General features: G+C 44.9%; 1 protein-coding gene across 6 annotated transcripts in view; it reads right to left on the bottom strand.

Annotated features, from left to right (window-relative positions):
* The window catches only part of LOC126334777 (agrin-like), an 884,963-nt gene that overhangs the window by 150,144 nt on the left and 712,880 nt on the right, over positions 1 to 21,939 (bottom strand). For 4 of the 6 annotated variants that reach the window (XM_049997373.1, XM_049997372.1, XM_049997374.1 and 1 more), the window contains one exon: positions 5,236 to 5,484. The exons of the other annotated variants lie outside the window; for them this stretch is intronic. In XM_049997373.1, the coding sequence (XP_049853330.1) occupies positions 5,236 to 5,484 (249 nt within the window). The remainder of the gene's footprint in view (positions 1 to 5,235; positions 5,485 to 21,939) is intronic. 6 annotated transcript variants of the gene reach the window in all.

Below are 21,939 nucleotides of genomic sequence, written 5' to 3'. Positions count from 1 at the left end.
TTCAATAATGAGACACCCAGTATTAATGTCTGACTTTTAAAAATTAGAAATATTCACGGAAATGTGCATACGGTTTTCTAGAATATAGTCTCTAAGTAGTATGATTTTTATATAAAACGCGTTGTTTTCACAGTGTGTTCTAGGAAGCTCACGTATTTCATGATAATCTCAAAGAAGGCAAGACGCATGCACAACACGTCAGTTCATACTTGTTCGAGAAATTTTACAGTTTGTTGATTACTGCATTTACGATATTTTACACCACGTCTCTTTAAGAGTGAGGTTTGAAATATATTTATTTTTTTATATGTTTCTTTTATTAATTTGACATTACCTCTATGGAAATACACTGAACGTGTTTATATACATTTTAAGTCCGTTTTGCATTTTCTTTGGAAAGTTAAGTGATGCCTCCATGACAAGGAGCTTATGTTCCGCTTATTCCGTATCGCAAAGGCAATGTTTTCCTCGACGGGGTGGTTGGCCTGTACAGCTCGGTGCTTTATTATACATGGTCGTATTAAGGATAGTATGCTTTTCATCCATCCCGGAACTGACTCGCCCCGCCAGTTATTGTGAGACCTACAGTTTAATCTGAGCACGCTGTGACTTTTTTTAGCTCTAGCGAATATTTACAGATGCGAGAGAAGCGATAAGTAATAATGAATCCTAGGACCAACTTAGGATCGAACGCTGGACCTTTGAATTCGGAATATTACAGCTGAATGAATCTAGTGGCTTGAAAGGGAAGCAAAAGTTGAGAAGGGAGTGAGATAGGTTGTAGCGTATCCCCGATCCTATTCAATCTGTACACTGAGCAAGAACTAAAGAAAAAAAAAGAAAAATTTGAAGTCCAGGAAGAGGAAATAAAAACTTTGAGGTTTGCCGAAAACAGTGTGATTCTGTCAGAGACAGCAAAGGATGTCGAAGAGCAGTTGAACGTAATGGACAGTGTCTTGAAAGGAGAAGCAACAAAAACAAAACGAGGTTAATGAAATGCAGTCGAATTAAATTAGGTGATACTGAGGGAATTAGATTAGGAAATGAGACACGTAAAGTAGTACATGAGTTTTGCTATTTGAGCAGCAAAATAAGTGACGTTGGACGAAATAGTTACGATATAAAATGTAGATTAGTGATGGCACTAAAAGTATTTTTAAAGAAGAGAAATTTGTTACCATCGAGTTTAGATTTAAACTATAGGAAGTCGTTTCTGAAAGTATTTGTATGGAGTGTAGCAATGAATGAAAGTGAAAGATGGACAATAAACAGTTTAGACAAGAGAGAATAGTAGTTTTCGAAATGTGGTATTACAGAAGAACGCTGAAGATTAGATGGGCAGGTACGTAGCTAATGAGGAGGTACGGAATAGACTTGGGGAGAAAAGAAATTTGTGGCACACCTTGACTAGAGGAAAGGATCGGTTGGTGGGAAACATTCTGAGACATCAAGGGGTCAACATTTTAGTACTGGAGGGACGCGGGGTGTTAAAAGTCGTATAGTGAAACCAAGAGATGAATAAAGTAAGCACATTCAGAAGCATGTACATAGCAGTAGTTACTAGGAGATAAAGGGGCTTGTACAGGATAGAGCAGCATGGACAGCTGCATCAAACCAGTTTTCGGACTGAAGACCCAACAACAACAACAACAACAGACGGATGCTTTCGATTGACTGGATTTAGTTTATATTCGAACTTTGCGTTAATGATAACCGTTCCTTTTTTGCACTCTGGTTCTATCACTGGTAGACTGCTGGCCATCAAAACTGCAACGCCAGGAAGGATACAAAATAACGAAATTTTATTTGATATGCGTATAGATGGGTAGATCACATAACTAATGAGGAAGTATTGAATAGGATTGGGGAGAAGAGAAGTTTGTGGCAAAACTTGACCAGAAGAAGGGATAGGTTGGTAGGACATGTTCTGAGGCATCAAGGGATCACCAATTTAGTATTAGACAGCAGAGTGGAGGGTAAAAATCGTAGAGGGAGACCAAGAGATGAATACACTAAGCAGATTCAGAAGGATGTAGGTTGCAGTAGGTACTGGAAGATGAAGCAACTTGCACATAATAGAGTAGCATGGAGAGCTGTATCAAACCAGTCTCAGGACTGAAGACCACAACAACAACAACTTTTACGTAAATAGTTTACATAACATTTGTCTGTATTCTTCAGTTTCTTTTCATTTCTTGTTCAAAAAACATGAGATATACACAGAATAAAAAAGTTTTGCCTCACCCCGGCTCACAGAACTCCTGAAGATAGACGTTGACTGCGGATATTGCATTACAGACACAGTCCCAAAGATGTAAACAACCATGCATGAACAATGCCTTTTAGAAGGAGGGGGTCCGACAGCCGATCAGTTCGTCATTCCACCAGGAAGGAGGTACAGGGCTCGTGTTGTCTGTAGTTCAACCATGCCTAGACCGTCAATACCGCGTTTCGATCGCGTCCGCATTGTTTGTTTGTGCCAGGAAGGGCTCTCAACAAGGGAAGTTCAAAAATGATTCAAATGGCTCTGAGCACTATGGGACTTAACATCTGTGGCCATCAGTCCCCTAGAACTTAGAACTAATTAAACCTAACTAACCTAAGGACATCACACACATCCATGCCCGAGGCAGGATTCGAACCTGCTACCGTAGCAGTCGCGCGGTTCCGGAATGAGCGCCTAGAACCGCACGACCACCGCGGCCGGCAACAAGGGAAGTCTCCAGGTATCTAGGAGTGAACCAAAGCGATGTTGTACGGATATGGAGGAGATACAGAGAGACAGGAACTGTCGATGGCATGCCTTGCTGAGGCCGCCCGAGGGCTACTGCTGCAGTGGATGACCACTACCTACGAATTATGGATAGGAGGAAACCTGACAGGAACGCCATCATGTTGAACAATTCTTTTCGTGCAGCCACAGGACGTCGTGTTACGACTAAAACTGTGCGCAATAGGCTGCACGATGCGCAACTTCACTCCCGACGTCCATGGCGAGGTCCACCTTTTCAACCACGACACCATGCAGAGCGGTACAGATGGGTGCAACAACATACCGAATGGACCGCTCAGGATTGACATCACATTCTCTCCACCGATGAGTGTCGCATATGCCTTCAACCATACAATCGTCGCAGACCTGTCGGGAAGCAACCTGGTCAGGCCGAACTCCTTAGACACATATCCAGCAAGTGCAACTAGGTGGAGGTTTCCTGATATTTTGGGTGGCATTTTGTGGGGCCGACGTATGCCGCTGGTGGTCATGGAAGGTGCCGTAAACGGCTGTACGATACGTGAATGCCATCCTCCGACCGATAACGCAACCACATCGGCAGCATAATGGCGAGGCATTCGTCTTCATGGAAGACAATTCGCGTCCCCATCGTGCACATCTTGTGAATGATTTTCTTCAGGATAACGACATTTCTCGATTAGATTGACTATCATGTTGTCCAGAGATGACACCTACCGATCATGCCTGGGATAGATTGAAAATGGCTGTTTATGGACGATGTGACCCACCAAACACTCTGAGGGATCTTAGCCGAATCGCCGTTGAGGAGTGTGGCAATGTGGACCAACAGTGCCTTGATGAACGTGTGGATAGTATGCCACGACAGATACAGGCATGCACCAGTACAAGAGAATGTGCTACTAGGCATTAGAGGTAGTGGTGTGTAAGCAATCTGGACCACCACCTCTCAAGGTCTCGCTATATGATGTTACAACATGCAATGTGCGGTTTTCATGAGCAATAAAAAGGGTGGCAATGATGTTTATGTTGATCTGTATTCGAATTATCTGTACAGGTTCCGGAACTCTCGGAACCGAGGTGATGCAAAACATTTTTTGATGTATGTAATGTATATAAGTATCGAACGGTATTCTGTTATTATTAAGAGTATACAGATCAAGAGAAATCTTATAAGTTGTCTGGCTACGCAAATTCGTTCAGAAATTCATTGTGTGATTTCTACTGAGTCTGGTTTTCGCTCCACTCAAATATTTGACCAATAAGAAAGGAGGAAGAGGGGTCAGTCAGAGAAGAGAAGGGCAGACAAATATTTGGCAAAACAAACGAGAGATTACCAGAATGGGATTTTCACTCTGCAGCGGAGTGTGTGCTGATATGAAACTTCCTGGAAGATTAAAACTGTGTGCCCGACCGAGACTCGAACTCGGGACCTTTGCCTTTCGCGGGCAAGTGCTCTACCGAGGTACCCAAGCACGACTCACGCTCCATCCTCACAGCTTTACTTCTGCCAGTATCTCGTCTCCTACCTTCCATACTTCACAGAAACTCCTCTGCGACCCTTGCAGAACTAGAATTCCTGGAAGAAAGGATATTGCGGAGACATGAATTAGCCAGAGCCTAGGGGATGTTTCCAGAATGAGATTTTCACTCTGCAGAGGAGTGTGCGCTGATATGAAAGTTCCTGGAAGATTAAAACTACGTGCCGGACCGAGACTCGAACTCGGGACCTTTGCCTTCCGCGGGCACGTGCTCTGCCAACTGAGCTACCCAAGCACGACTCACGCTCCGTCCTCACAGCTTTGCTTCTGCCAGTATCTCGTCTCCTACCTTCCATACTTCACAGAAGCTCTTCTGCGACCCTTGCAGGACTACCAAAAATGGTTCAGATGGCTCTGAGCACTGTGGGACTTAACTTCTGAGGTCATCAGACGCCTAGAACTGACCTAAGGACATCACACACATCCATGCCCGAGGCAGGGTTCGAACCTGCGACCGTAGCGGTCGCCCGGTTCCAGACTGTAGCGCCTAGAACCGCTCGGCCACCCCGGCCGGCAGAACTAGAACTTCTGAAAGAAAGGATATTGCGGAGACTTGGCTTAGCCACAGCCTAGGGGATGTGTCCAGAATGAGATTTTCACTCTGCAGCGGAGTGTGCTCTGATGTGAAAGTTCCTGGAAGATTAAAACTGCGTGCCGGACCGAGACTCGAACTCAGGACCTTTGCCTTTGCAAAGGTCCCGAGTTCGAGTCTCGATGTGGCACACAGTTGTAATCTGTCAGGAAGTTTCAAACGAGAGATTATTTTAACCCTCGATGCCGATGACGATGATTTTTTATTTCCTTACCACTTTTACTGTCCACGTCGTAAGACATTCTATGTTGTACAGGGGTTGTAGTTGTGTACCCAAACGCTGGTTACAGATGAGACAAGAGGCGACCGCTGCTAGGCGGAGAGCGAGCCTGGGAGGCGGGCAGACGTACCGAGGTTGCAGGCGCCGTGGTGCAGCAGGCGCACGGCGCGGTGCGTGCGGCAGGCCTCCCTCCGCAGCGCGCACTCGTTGGAGTAGGTCTTGCCGTCCGAGGCGCAGACGGGCGCCAGCTCGGGCGAGCACGTGCTCTCGCGGCAGCGGCACGACGCCGCGCCCTCCGCAGACACCACGCACTCCTCGCCTTCGCCGCACGACAGCGACGAGCAGGGGTCCGGCGGGCCCGTCGCCTCCGTCGTCGTGCCTAGCAGTGCGTACAAAGAGCGACGTCACTGCCTGCCGTCCACCACAACCGAGGCCTGCGAGAAAGACAGGCCGCGCAGCGTACGTCACGAAGGTAGTCCCGCCTCCGCTCGCTCGCTCAAACCAGCAGACAAACTACGTTTCTACACCTGCTAACTCGACCACTGGACCTGACGGGATACCAATTCTATTCTACACAGAGTATGTCAAAGAACTTGTCCCCCTTCTAACAGCCGTGTACCGCAAGTCTCTAGACGAACGGAAAGTTCCAAATGATTGGGAAAGAGCAAAAAAATGGTTCAAATGGCTCTGAGCACTATGAGACTTAACATCTAAGGTCATCAGTCCCCTAGAACGTAGAACTACTTAAACCTAACTAACCTAAGGACAACACACAACACCTAGCCATCACGAGGCAGAGAAAATCCCTGACCCCGCCGAGAAAGAGCACAGGTAGTCCCAGTCTTCAAGAAGGATCGTCGAGCAGATGCACAAAACTATAGACCTACATCTCTGACATCGACCTGTTGTAGAATTTTATAACATGTTTGTTGCTCGCGTATCATGTCATTGCTGGAAACCCAGAATCTACTCTGTAGGAATCAACATGGATTCCGGAAACAGCGATCGTACGAGACCCAGAAAGTATTAGAGAAAAGCTCCCAGGTAGATGCCACATTTCCTTGACTTCCGGAAGGCGTTCGATACAGTTCCGCACTGTCACCTGATAAACAAAGTAAGAGCCTACGGAATATCAGTCCAGCTGTGTGGCTAAACGAAAACTGAATCTTCTACTGGAATCCGCTGTTATGTAATCTTACTGTTATTAGTCCTATAATGATAGGAAGTCCATGGGCTTACTTAGAATTTTCTACGGCTGCACTGGCTTACAATAAAATGAAATCATGCTAAAATGATTATCAGTTGCGTAAGGCACCACTTCCAGCATGTAATGAGTACTGCTGTAAACAAGCCGTTATACCATTTGCATCGAGTATTGATCTTAAATTTTGCTGTAGTACTGTTAATCAGTAAGACTTCATAATAGCAGATTCTAGTGGAAAATGCAATTCTCGTTGGTACTTGCAGACCCAACTGCTAGTTAACAGGTTTAGAAACGCCTTTTGCCTGCTGAGCTGAGCGAGCGAGTGAGTTCAGGACTATCTTCGTGACGTACACGCCGCGGCCTGTCTTTCTCGTGGGCCTCGACCACAACTTACTATACGTCACACTCGCTGTTGCTCTGGGTATTATTCGAGAAACCAAAACACATGTGTACGCAGTATCAGCACATATCGATCGAAGTCTTACTAGTGGAGAGAACCAGTATGTCGTTCTCAATGAGGAGGCATCAGAAGCAAAAGTGGCGTCCAGCGTGCCTTATGTTCCTGTGATAAGACCGTTGCTGTTGACAGTGTACTTATTCATTTTAACTTGTGAAATTACGGCCTTTAGTTTCTCTCTGACATCAGATCAACGTTTCATAGATACAGAATTTCTTTACACCGTTGTTACTTAATACATTCCTGGAAATGGAAAAAAGAACACATTGACACCGGTGTGTCAGACCCACCATACTTGCTCCGGACACTGCGAGAGGGCTGTACAAGCAATGATCACACGCACGGCACAGCGGACACACCAGGAACCGCGGTGTTGGCCGTCGAATGGCGCTAGCTGCGCACCATTTGTGCACCGCCGCCGTCTGTGTCAGCCAGTTTGCCGTGGCATACGGAGCTCCATCGCAATCTTTAACACTGGTAGCATGCCGCGACAGCGTGGACGTGAACCGTATGTGCAGTTGACGGACTTTGAGCGAGGGCGTATAGTGGGCATGCGGAAGGCCGGGTGGACGTACCGCCGAATTGCCCAACACGTGGGGCGTGAGGTCTCTACAGTACATCGATGTTGTCGCCAGTGGTCGGCGGAAGGTGCACGTGCCCGTCGATCTGGGACCGGACCGCAGCGACGCACGGATGCACGCCAAGACCGTAGGATCCTGCGCAGTGCCGTAGGGGACCGCACCGCCACTTCCCAGCAAATTAGGGACACTGTTGCTCCTGGGGTATCGGCGAGGACCATTCGCAACCGTCTCCATGAAGCTGGGCTACGGTCCCGCACACCGTTAGGCCGTCTTCCGCTCACGCCCCAACATCGTGCAGCCCGCCTCCTGTGGTGTCGGGACAGGCGTGAATGGAGGGACGAATGGAGACGTGTCGTCTTCAGCGATGAGAGTCGCTTCTGCCTTGGTGCCAATGATGGTCGTATGCGTGTTTGGCGCCGTGCAGGTGAGCGCCACAATCAGGACTGCATACGACCGAGGCACACAGGGCCAACACCCGGCAACATGGTGTGGGGAGCGATCTCCTACACTGGCCGTACACCTCTGGTGATCGTCGAGGGGACACTGAATAGTGCACGGTACATCCAAACCGTCATCGAACCCATCGTTCTACCATTCCTAGACCGGCAAGGGAACTTGCTGTTCCAACAGGACAATGCACGTCCGCATGTATCCCGTGCCACCCAACGTGCTCTAGAAGGTGTAAGTCAACTACCGTGGCCAGCAAGATCTCCGGATCTGTCCCCCATTGAGCATGTTTGGGACTGGATGAAGCGTCGTCTAACGCGGTCTGCACGTCCAACACGAACACTGGTCCAACTGAGGCGCCAGGTGGAAATGGCATGGCAAGCCGTTCCACAGGACTATATCCAGCATCTCTACGATCGTCTCCATGGGAGAATAGCAGCCTGCATTGCTGCGAAAGGTGGATATACACTGTACTAGTGCCGACATTGTGCATGCTCTGTTGCCTGTGTCTATGTGCCTGTGGTTCTGTCAGTGTGATCATGTGATGTATCTGACCCTAGTAATGTGTCAATAAAGTTTCCCCTTCCTGGGACAATGAATTCACGGTGTTCTTATTTCAATTTCCAGGAGTGTAGATAACAATCATTTTAATGTGACAAGTTTGAATGAAATCGTATTAATATACACCGATTAGCCAGAACATTATGACCAATTACGTAATACCCGATGTGTCCGCATTTGGCTCGCATAACAGCGGCGATGCTACATGGCATGGGAGCTATGAGGGCTTGGTAGATCGATGGATGGAGTTGGCATCAAATCAGTAATAGGAATGTTGATAAAAAAAATGAAATGCAATGATAGTATGGCATTGTTGCCTGGGAGGCCCCTTTCGGGGTAGTTCGGCCGCCCTATTGCAAGTCATTTTTAGGTGACGCCACATCGGCGACTTCCGAGTAAATGTAGATGAAAGATGCACAACATCCAGTCCCCTGCCGGGAATCGAACCCGGGCCCCCTGCGTGGTAGGCGTTATCGCTACCGCTAGTCTACGGAGGCGGACAATGTTGATAAAATATCGGGATATCGATATTTCCCCAAGAAAATATCCATAAACATCGACGACTGTTTCTTCTCATATATATCGATATGTCGATACCGAAATGGCAACATCCAATGCCGATATTTTTATTTTATATTATACTTTTTTCGCAGTTTTCGGTAAACATTTCTCCTGAAATTGTAGTAGAACATAATTTATCTTTCACTGTGTGAAGAAGCCTATATACGTTTTGAGCTTTCTTCACGTCCAGTCTTTCTCTTTGCTGTGTCAAGCAAGTATAGATGGCAGACAAGAGGAAGTCCGTCTTAGGTGTGACTGGGATAACAACATGTGAAGAAATATTACTTCAGTTGCAGTGAAAAACAATTTTAACGCAACTAGTGTGCTATTTCTTCACATCGGCGTTCTTCAAAAACAGTTGCCGAAAATGAGGAACAAAAATCTAAATGACAAGATTGGTCTTTTCGGGGGTTGGAGACGGGTGACAGGGAACCCTGAGGTAATCGGCGCTTGGCGCCACCAACAGAAACTTCAAACGTTTAGCTTTGGCGTGCTATTTTCTACATCATCAAGAAACAAACATTTATTTCAACATGAAGCCAACGAAAAAATATGAAAATAAGATATGAGACGTCAACTGGAATGAAATATTGCATGACAATTCACCATGTACACAGTTGTTAGTTAAGAACACAAGATTCGACCAAAAATGTATTGTAATACAAGCGTTTCATCTGCTCAAAGTCCAACAGTTAACTTACAAATTTTCAAGTGAAGTGTTTTTCTTTCAATTCTTGTTCTAAGGAAGATAGGCAGACTGCTACTTTGTTAGTCTACGGAATATCTAATAAAAAATCAATACTTAAATATGTAACTCTAAAACTAGCACCATATTTACAATGTGCAGCAGATATTTTTATGTCCCCATATGTCACACACTGTACAGTGTGTTTATACATTAAACTTACAGTTACAAATGATATGTCAAATGAAAGAGCAACTCAAACACTTTTACCAAGAACCTTGTAAATCTTGAATGTGAGCACCATTTGTCACACGGCACACATCAAGTCTGTACCCAAGCGCTGTATAGGCGGCAAGGGGCCCAATGACAGCTCATGCTTTGCGTGGCCTCCACGTTCCCCCTACCTAAAGCCATGCGATTTCTTCCTTTGGGGATTCATCAAGGATCGTGTGTACGTGTCTCCGCTACCAGCAGACCTCCCTGAATTAAGAAACCGGATTGAAGCAGCTGTTGCTACAATCACTGAAGAGACACAAACGTTTGGGAAGAATACGGCTATAGACTTTATGTGTACCGTGTGACAAATCGTGCTCACATTGAACTTTTATAAGGTTCTTGGTAAAACTATTTGAGCTGCTCTTTCATTTGACATATCATTTATAACTGTAAGTTTGATATAATAAATATTATAAAGCGTTAAAACCCCGATATTCATTTATAAACACCCTGTATATCGATTCTTTCTACGATATATCTAGGACAGATAGTAACACATTTTAAATTACGATATATCGAATTCCTCATGGTTTTAAAATTATCAACAGTCTTAATCAGCACACACAAGTGAAGCAATTCCCATAAATTCCGGGGAGGCGATGATGAAGAGCACCACGTTCAATTTCATCACAGATGTGTTCGATCACATTCAGATCTGGCAAGTTGGGAGGCGAGCACATCATCTGGAACTCACCACTGTGCTCCATGAACCGCTCCATCGTACTCCTGTCCATATGACATAGCGCATTACCTTGTTGAAAAAATACCACTGCCGTCGGGAAACATAATCGTCAGCAAAGGGTGTACGTTGTCTGCAACCAGAGTACGATAATCCTTGGCCATTATGGTGCCTTGTACGAGTCCCATTGGACCCATGGATGCCCATGTGAATATTCCGCAGAGCATAATGGAGCCGCCGCAAGCTTGTTTTCACCCCGCAGTATAGGTGTCAAGAAGCTGTTCCCCTGGAAGACGATGTATTCCCACCTTCCCATCGGCGTGATGAGGAAGGCATCGGAATTCATCAGACCATGCAACGCTCTGACACTGCTCCAACGTCCAGTGACGGTAGTCATGTGCCCATTTAAGTCGTAGTCGCCGATGACGTGGTGTTAACAGATGAATGGGCCGTCGGCTGCGGGGATCATCCTTGGGAGTATTCGGTGCACTGTGTGTTCAGACACATTTTGCCGAACGTTAGTTCCAACACAGTTCGCCGCCTGTCCTGTTTTAAAAGTCTGCGCAGCTTACGACGTGTGGCATCTGTAATGCCGCGACCCCTGGACTTGGTTCCACCTTGGTTCCGCCACCTTTTTGAAAACACTCACCACAGAACTCCTCGAACACCCGACAAGTCGTACAGTTTGCTCAATGCTCACGCCGAGCCTCCGGGCCATCACAATTAGCCCTCGCTCAAACTCGGATAGATCACGCGCCTCCCCCATTTTGCTCACGGACGGCACACTGATACTGAATGCATCCTGCGTGCGCCTTACTAACAGTCATTCCTCCCCAGGTGACGCTGCTACCGCCTAGATGTGTTTATATCGATAATATGCCGGCGGTCATAATGTTCTGGCTGATCAGTGTAACAGATTTTTATATATGTAAAGATAATGTAATACTACTGTCTACGAACAAATAACGTTAATATTAAAAATACTACTACTACTACTGTTGTTCCTGCTGTCGCTAAGAATAATGGTAATAATAATAATAATAATGATAATAATAATAATAATCTCTATGTATATTCCATTACCCCATGAAAACTTGTCTGGTAGTTTCGGGGATTAGTGTGTACAAACAGACAACGAGACAGACACAACAGTTTTATATGAAATTAAATTTTTTTTATCTTCGTTATCCGAATTTGATGAATTAAGCCTGTTAAGCCAAGTTATGGCCAAGATACGTCTGAAACCAACACGAAATTTTGTCAAGTAGTTTTGGAGATCAGCACGTTCAAACAGAGGGACAGACGGTTTTAGATAAAACTTAAAATTACTATATATTCTTTTGTCCGTGATCAGATTTTGATGAAATAAAGTACATATGTTATTCCAAACCATGCTCATGACACCTGTGAAAACACCATCAAAAATCGTCAGGTAGTTTTGGAGATTAGTGCTTTCACAAAGACTGGGAGACAATGCGCTTTTGCAGTTACAGGTAAGGTGAGCGTAGAACAAAAAATATATCGTGAATTAAATTTAATCCAAAACCTTCGTGTCTGTCTAATTGTCTGCTTGAAGACGCTGATCTCCAAAATTAGCCGATTTTTCATGGGACTTCCACAGGTAAGGTGAGCGTATTTTGGGGCAACATAGGAACATAATAGGCTTCACTTTATCAAAATCGGATCACAAGAGAAAAGATATCGTAACATGAAGTTTTATAAATGTGAAACTGTGTTCGTCAGTTGTCTTTTCACGACTAAATCGCTGAATCCACTTTGATGAAATTTGGTGTGGACGCAGCTTGAATGCTGAGGACGAACACAGGTATTTTAAGAAGTAAAAAAAAGTCCACCCTTAAAAGTATGAAGAAGTGAATGGAACACGTTTTATCATAAGTAAAAATAAATTATGAAGGAACACATTTTATCATCAGTAAATACACTCCTGGAAATTGAAATAAGAACACCGTGAATTCATTGTCCCAGAAAGGGGAAACTTTATTGACACATTCCTGGGGTCAGATACATCACATGATCACACTGACAGAACCACAGGCACATAGACACAGGCAACAGAGCATGCACAATGTCGGCACTAGTACAGTGTATATCCACCTTTCGCAGCAATGCAGGCTGCTATTCTCCCATGGAGACGATCGTAGAGATGCTGGGTGTAGTCCTGTGGAACGGCTTGCCATGCCATTTCCACCTGGCGCCTCAGTTGGACCAGCGTTCGTGCTGGACGTGCAGACCGCGTGAGACGACGCTTCATCCAGTCCCAAACATGCTCAATGGGGGACAGATCCGGAGATCTTGCTGGCCAGGGTAGTTGACTTACACCTTCTAGAGCACGTTGGGTGGCACGGGATAAATGCGGACGTGCATTGTCCTGTTGGAACAGCAAGTTCCCTTGGCGGTCTAGGAATGGTAGAACGATGGGTTCGATGACGGTTTGGATGTACCGTGCACTATTCAGTGTCACCTCGACGGTCACCAGAGGTGTACGTCCAGTGTAGGAGATCGCTCCCCACACCATGATGCCGGGTGTTGGCCCTGTGTGCCTCGGTCGTATGCAGTCCTGATTGTGGCGCTCAACTGCACGGCGCCAAACACGCATACGACCATCATTGGCACCAAGGCAGAAGCGACTCTCATAGCTGAAGACGACACGTCTCCATTCATCCCTCCATTCACGCCTGTCGCGACACCACAGGAGGCGGGCTGCACGATGTTGGGGCGTGGGCGGAAGACGGCCTAACGGTGTGCGGGACCGTAGCCCAGCTTCATGGAGGCGATTGCGAATGGTCCTCGCCGATACCCCAGGAGCAACAGTGTCCCTAATTTGCTGGGAAGTGGCGGTGCGGTCCCCTACGGCACTGTGTAGGATCCTACGGTCTTGGCGTGCATCCGTGCGTCGCTGCGGTCCGGTCCCAGGTCGACGGGCACGTGCACCTTCCGCCGACCACTGGCGACAACATCGATGTACTGTGGAGAGCTCATGCCCCACGTGTTGAGCAATTCGGCGGTACGCCCACCCGGCCTCCCGCATGCCCACTATACGCCCTCGCTCAAAGTCCGTCAACAGCGCATACGGTTCACGGCCACGCTGTCGCGGCATGCTACCAGTGTTAAAGACTGCGATGGAGCTCCGTATGCCACGGCAAACTGGCTGACACAGACGGCGGCGGTGCACAAATGCTACGCAGCTAGCGCCATTCGACGGCCAACACCGCGGTTCCTGGTGTGTCCGCTGTGCCGTGCGTGTGATCATTGCTTGTACAGCCCTCTCGCAGTGTCCGGAGCAAGTATGGTGGGTCTGACACACCGGTGTCAATGTGTTCTTTTTTCCATTTCCAGGAGTGTATAAACTAAGTTAAAAATTATTAAATTTCTTTTCATAATGTACACACTTTAATATGTATAGTTACTTAAATAGCACAATGCGCAGATGCACACAGCTACTCATGTCCATCCGCATGCATCGGTCGGCAGCAACACTCTATGCGTGCCACATCTAGTGGTGTGATGGAAGAGGCGGGGAGGGGGGGGGGGGGAGGGGGGCCCGCATCGTGCTATGCTTACCCGAACAGTCAGATACGTGAGAGCGCCTGACATTATTGCCTGTACAATAGCTTATTCACTTAGCATCACTCATCTTAAGAAAGCTGTTAATTTGCGAGTATAGCCTTAGGTGACAGCTAGTAAGAATAACAGTACACTGCCTTACAAAAAGTCAAGTATTTTGAAGAGGAGGAGGAAACGAAATGAAACTTCATGGGTTGAGATGGTAAGTAATGTTATTCCAGTCATTACAAAATGGGGTCAAATTTCCAAAGCTCAGCAGTATGAACCCCCTTATCAGTATGACGTTAAATGCACTGATTCGGTTGGGAAGGGATCGGCAGGGTGTTGTATCCTATCCAGAGGCAAGATAGTTCACATTTGTTATAACCGGTCCTTGAAATCCTGAATGGACACTACAACAGAGTTCACAGCCTAGCTGGACCCACACGTGTTCTACCGTAGACAGATCTGGGTATCTTACTGGCCACAGCAGTACCTCAACAGTACTCATATAGTTCATAGAGAAGCGTGCCCTATGTGCACGAGCGTTCCACTATTGAAAAATAGCACCACAATACGGTCGCATGAGATGTAACACTCAAGAACACTGGATATCTGTAAATGTTGTGTCGTCAGAGTTCCCTCAGTCACTACCAGACGAGACCTGACGTCAGAACTGGTTGCAAAACACACCGTGACGCCAGGAGTGACATTATTGTGCCTCTTCAAAAAATTGCAAGAATTGGACCTCTCACCAGGGCACCACCATACTCTCCGACAATGGACATCGGGGGCAGTCCAGAATCATGATTTATTGCTGAATTCGCAGGTGTCCATGGATCCACGGTGGTTGCGCCACCCCAGCGGCCATTTGTGTTGTTAACATCAGCCTACGCATGAGATCATAATTCCCTAGCTTGGCTGCTGCTAGTCTCCAACCAATTGTCTGAGGTGTGTTGTGATGCTAACATCAGCTTACACATGAGACGATAATTCCCTAGCTTGGCTGTTGCTATTCTCTGACCAACTGTCTGAGATGCATTATGATGTTAACATTAGCCTACACATGAGATAATTCCCCACATGAGACGTGTTGTGATGCTAACTTCAGCCTACACATGAGACGATAATTCCAAGGTTTGGCTGCTGCTACTCTCTGACCAATTGTCTGATATGTGTTGTGATGCTAACGTCAGCCTACTCATGAGAAGATAACTCTCTAGCTTGGCTGCTGCTAGTCTCTGACCAATTGTCTGATTTGCATTGTGATGTTAACATCAGCCTACACATGAGATAATTCCCTGCCTGATATGTGTTGTGATGCTAACATCAGCTTATGCATGAGACGATAATTCCCTAGCTTGGCTGCTGCTAGTCTCTGACCAACTGTCTGAGATGTGTAGTGATGCTAATATCAGTCTATGCATGAGACGATAATTCCCTAGCTTGGCTGCTGCTAGTCTCCAACCAACTGTCTGAGACGACACAAAATGTTGCAGAAGGACCTGCACCTGTTTTTGTATTACAGGCGCTGATGTTAAGGGGTTGCTATATGCTTGCTGCGCAGTGCAGTCATGCTCCCTTGAGGTGTTCAGACGTGGTCAACCGTAACCTTAACAACGACTATGCCTGCCCCCACGTTCCCATGCAGTCCAATACCGGGCCACTGTCTCATCCAATTGCTCCACAAGTCTGAATATTGTACAATTCGACCAGTCGCATGAATGGAGACTCACAGTGAGGCTCTTTCCAAATTTTGTCTGGTGCTGATAATGCTGCCTCACACGTGTACGCCGCATTTCTCTGTCCTTCAGTGATCACTCGACATCTGACGTTGTTCTCGCCCCTTAGCTACCCTACCAGGCCTGGTAACAAAACTAAACAGGGACAACACTAATGAACTCTGGAGGCTGTTGTGCTTGTCAGAGAGAATTTCCACTCTTAGTCATTTACATACTCACCGATGATGCGTACTTGTATGATGTTACGTTAACATACGAGCATCTTCTGGTCGGTTCACTTTTTTTGTCACACGATATAACAGCGGCAAACGCAAAATGTCCATACAGGAGAGTGCAAAACATATTTTATGAAATAACGAGTCATAACGGAAGGGAATTTAGGAAGACTGAAACAGGAAATTCAGTTAGATTGCAGTAGCTGAGAGCTCTAGAAACGAAGAACATCTTGTTGAGAGGAAGGATACTTAGTTATTAAGAGGTAGCGAGTGCGTGCAGAACCAATAACAGCATTATTGTTGTTTCAGTAATTATCTTATTAACTGTCTTTTGAAGCTGGAATTGTTATTTTTCTGGTATAATGGGGGAAGTTGTTCCAGAGTCAGGTTCCTGCTACTGAAAAGGTCATCAGGAAAGAGGCTGGGTGATGGAGTGGGACAGAAAGGGTTCTTCTATGATGGAAAACAGTGTTTCTCCTGTGTGGTTCAGACAAGAGTATTAAGGTTCAAGAAACATACAGTGTGTGCCGTTTAACAGAAGACATGGAAATATCTCAAAAACATAAAGTTGGATCCAAAAAAATTATAGTTAAAATTTGTTCGTTTCTGGGAGGGACATCCCAAACTCAACCCCACATCCTACCCCGTGTGTGTGTGTGTGTGTGTGTGTGTGTGTGTGTGTATGTGTGCGTGCGTGAGTGTGTGTGTGTGTGTGGGGGGGGGGAGACTTTGAAGCTTAAGTGGGAAAACCAATTTTTATTACAGATTCGGAATCTACGGAAAAATAAATGTTTCCTGCGAAATACTTTTTACACGACAGATGGCGCTGTAATCGGAAACAAACAAGGTGTGTAGAAAATCTTCTGTTTCAAAGTGCAGTCCACTGACTCTTGAATTAACCTCCAACTTGCACTGTGCAAGGGTAGGACAGGCAGTTGTACCTAACTTTCAGTGGGGCTGCACTGCCTGTTGCGATAAGTCGTAGTTCGCTACACGGCCACTGTGGCGCGTCGAGCAGTCCCCCTTTTCGTTTGGCTGGAGGAATACAACGTTGAAATGGGGTTTCCCATTAAAAGTAATGAAATAATTGCCTGTCAAACCCTCGCAGCTTGGAGGTGGGGGGTTAATTCAAGTGTCATTGAATAGCATTTTGAAACATGTGATTTTCTACTCATTTTGATTTTTCCGATTGCAAAGCCAAATTTATGTATTTTTGCCCGTAGAATACGAATCTGCAATAAAAATGGGGGCTCTCATTTAAGATTTAAAGATTGCCCCCCGACCCCACACGTGGGGTAGGGTGGGCAGTCGAGTTAGCTATCAGTTGTTTGTATCTGATGTGCTATTTTCTAGATATTTCAGTGTATCGAGATAAATTGAACACCGTGTACATGGGGAACGATGTACATTGACAAGGTGGTAGAGGAGAATGAAATCTTTGCGCTTGTCTGCACATAGGCACGATAACTGTGCATAAGATGCTGAAATATGATCAAAGATTTGAACGTCATACATATATCAAATGTAGGCATTCATCGCCAGTTTTAGGCATCATGAGGGTTCCTGAGAAAGACCTTGCAGGATAACATCGTTGTTATCAACAGTCTAAGTACTTGGATAACTTTCTTTTTCATTTCAAAAGGGGAGAGCGTTTCATGTTTTTTTAAGGTATTGAGATTCGCTGATGCCTTTCTGTACATTGCTGCTGTCTTTTCTATCCAGTTTAGCTCTTCATCTGTTATTACTCCTAGACTCTTTTCCGAGCTAGAGAAACAGATGTATGACCCATTTAAGATTAAATATGGTAACGATTCCAGATATTTTGGAATAATGAGTCTACAATCAGTAACTAGGACCTCTTGGGTTTTGGACGGATTTAAATTTGGCCCTATATTCTGAGCCCATTTTGAATGTGCACGCATGTCAGCATCGAAATTCTCGACAACTGTCTTCAAGTTTTTTAGATGTAACTGAACGTTATCAGCACGCTTGTGGTACTTACTATAGGACAGAAATGATCTCATATCACTGACATACGATGAATGAAATTTAGGAGCTAATACATAACCCTGTCGGACGCGTGATACGGTCTGCATTCCGACTTAATGGTGCCGGACGTAACGCGTTGTTGGCGAGGCGTCAGATTCGAACGAAACCAAACACTGTGCTTGGAGAAAAAATTAGACTGCTAATTTTGACCACGTGGCGTTCACAGTGACCTTAGGTGGAGGATTAAAGCAGTTGTCCTTGGCAGCCAAAAGTCCTCTATGGTCGACTGCGTCAGGGGGTCTGGTCATAGGTTTCACATAAAAAGCATTAAATCCGAAAAAACTCTATGTTACCAGGCAAAGAGGAAAGATGCCCAGTAGGTTGTAAAGTAAAGCCAGGAACGAGGTTTGATTGAAAGCTAGAGAAGACTTAGCACGTGCTGTGCATGAAGCAGAGACATGAACTGAGAGAGAGAGAGAGAGAGAGAGAGAGAGAGAGAGAGAGATTACTGGTACCCGAAGCGTACTTTTGGAGAAGCTGTGGCGTGAAGAATAATACAGTAAGAGAGATTATTGCACCCAGAAAGATGATACATGCAGCACGAATTTGGAACCCAGAAGGAAGATGGAAGAGCGGTCACCCGCCACGCTCATAGAAGGCTTTAAAGTGCCTATCAGGTAATGGTGGACTGAGGTCTCAAGGAAGGAGACTGGCTGAATAAAAACAAGTGGAAGACAGGAAGCGAGAAGCGGCCACAACCGTAACAAACACTCGCGATATGATGATGATATAAAAAGTACTTTGCAAAAAGTTTCGACAAAGGCGCAAAGATATAAAGTGGTGTGGTTTTAATGGGTTTATTCGAGCTGCAGTCCAAACCAGCCAGTATATGCGCATTGCGAAAATAGCGTTCTGGCAGCGATTCCAGTTACTTTCAGTTGTTTCAGCCGGCAAAAAGTTCGCTCAGTGACTCGAACCTTATGTCATGGACGCCTGATAGCAATCAAAGAGAATCAGATGATTTCTCTGAAAATAAAAGTTTATGTAGACGTACATGATATTTTTTGGTCTCTTGATTTGTTCTTGGACATTAAACCTCAGTCACATGGGTTGTTGTGGTAATGGAATGTAGTCGAATTAAATCAGGCGTTGCTGAAGGAATTATGTTAGGAGATGAGATACTAAAAGCAGTAGACGAGTATTTCTATTTCGGCGCCAAACTAACTGATGATGGCCGAAGTACAGAGGATATAAAATAGAGACTGTTAATAGCAAAAAATACATTTCTGAAAAGAGGAAATTGTTAGAAGCAGAATGGTTAAAAGCAGAAGATTAAATGGGCAAATCAAGTAATTAATGAGGTACTGGATGGAATCTGGAAAAAAAAAGAAATTTATGGCATAAAGTGACTAAAAGAGGAATCGGTTGAACGGAAATACTCTGAGGCATCAAATAAGTGTCTATTTGGTAATGGAGGGAACTGGGAATGGGGAGGAGGGTTAAAAAGGAGGCCAAAGGATGAAGCCAGTAAGCAGATGCAAATGGTTAGCCAATCGATTCGAGCGCAAATACGAACGACCTGCCAGATACAATTAATGTTAGTAATTCTCATAGCGAAGATGACAGCCACGAAATTGCCCTGCCTTTGGATCGGGTTCGATCCTTACTACCACCCCATGTCCACGTTTTGCATCGCTCTCAGTTATAGGAAACCATACCGAAGACATCGAATCTGGAGGGACCGCTTGAATTTTCGTGCATGACAACTTAATGGGTTAACTTCAATTCTAATTAACATGGAAACGGTGCAACGTATCCGATTTGTAACAATTATTTTTCAGTACAGCTTGGAATTACGAAATCTCAATCCTAATTCTCATTTGATTACAAAAGAGTACACGTTTTTAATTTTAAATGTAGATCTAATTGAATCTCAGCATCATTATGTTGCCTGCTTTTCTTGGCTGCATCTGGGTTGTTGCAGAGGGAGGAAATGTCTACGGACCACAGTAAAGTTTTGTGAAAGCCAGCAAGAACAAAACACGGGAACAGTTTTTTTCTTCGTATTAGCGTCAGAGGTAGCTTTGCTACAAATAAAATATTCCAGGATCAGGGAAATAATGAAGTATGCATTTCTCTCGTCCCAGAAATTGGTTCATCTTCTTTCACTGCAGCGCCTGTACCTCGTTATCTCATATTTTACGCTTTACTGATAACCTAGTGAACAAACTGGTTAAAACGCCGAAATGTGAACACGCAAATGACACTTTCTTAATCCGTCAGTCTAAAGAGTCGTGACCAATGGTGCTGATCTGGAAAAAAGAGAGAAGAACACGGAAGATTTGCGGCGGTCCACGCGTTCTTCGTGACGAAAACGCAGTGTTAGAGCTGCATAGAAATCCAAAAGTTTCAGCTTCAGACCAGATGTACAAAGAAAATCTTCTGTGTAAAGTGTCACGGGATATTCATCCCTATATGGTCGATAGAATATTTTTACTTTTTACAACGTTATTTGTAATCAACATATGGAACGCAAATTTTTAGTGATCGGTAGGGATCGTTAACCTTTTGGAGATACTATTATAATGATTAATGAAAAAAATTACACATTTTTATTGAAGTGCAATGTTCAACTGAACCATCACTAAAACCAGGTGTTGAAGCTTGTTGGTTCCTTACTGTTGGAAAAGTAAAAAGAATGCTTTAATTTAAATTTATTTCATATTTTGAGAGAGAGGTTTTCATTTCTAATATTTTGGTCTTTGTCACACAAAGGCTGTCGTATATTAAAAAGAACGGGTTTCAAAGAGATAGCATCTCTTTGAAATATAAAACGCGTTGACCTGCTGTTATCTAATTACAGTGATATGAAATACTTTTACAAAACCGGATGAGAGCTGACGAAAGGGGCAAGAGTTCTCTGTCCCTCGGGATTTCTCTTGTTAATGTATTACATCTTTATACAGTGTTTTGTGACTGAACTGCCTTTCTTCTTATGGTAATGATTTTTGTTTCGTAACTGTTTTTTTTCATTCTAGAAGCATCTCGACTGTACTGTAACAAGCTTAGGTCAGTGCTCATTTCCGTCGTCACAAAGAAAATATCATTTTAATAAATATGGAGCTGATACAGTGAGGAATGCAGAACTTGACAGAGCTCTAGAAGGCGTATAGGCTAACTGTGCAAGCCTCCACTGCTCATCGCCTATACTGCATTTACTATTCAACTTGTTGAAATCGTTCTGGACTATTCATAAGCTTAAACATTTGATGAGAGACTATCGCTCTTCGTTTGATAGACTGTATTAGAAGAGGCCGTGATGAAACCTTATGTGACTGCAGGCATTGACCGATTCGTCCCGAGAAATCAGCCGAGTAATTTTCTCGTTTCGGAACGACGTTCCGATGACTTCGGTACTTGTCCTCTTTACGACAAATGAATGGTTTCTACTTACGGGATCGCAATGAACATGTCACTTGACCCATTCCCGAGAAGAATCCATCTATGAAAAAACTTAACTGGAGGAAAGTGGAAATACTAGGGAGCGTTTTACCTATGAAGTGAGCAACACTAAACTATACCAGTTAACAACTGCTAGCCGAGCGGTCTAAGGCGCTGCAGTCATGGACTGTGCGGCTGGTCCCGGCGGAGGCTCCAGTCCTGCCTCGGGCATGGGAGTGTGTGTTTGTCCTTAGCATAATTTAGGTTAAGTAGTGTGTAAGCTTAGGGACTGATGACCTTAGCAGTTAAGTCCCATAAGATTTCACTCACATTTGAACATTTAACAACTGTTACTCGTTACTTCACACGATATATTTCCTGTTAGCGATTAGCAGCTTATGACAATTTTCCGCTTTGAAAACATCTTTTAAT

This window comes from Schistocerca gregaria, chromosome 2 (assembly GCF_023897955.1).
Source record: "Schistocerca gregaria isolate iqSchGreg1 chromosome 2, iqSchGreg1.2, whole genome shotgun sequence".
Classification (NCBI taxonomy): Eukaryota; Metazoa; Arthropoda; class Insecta; order Orthoptera; family Acrididae; genus Schistocerca; species Schistocerca gregaria.
This window is presented reverse-complemented; position numbering and strand designations above follow the sequence as displayed.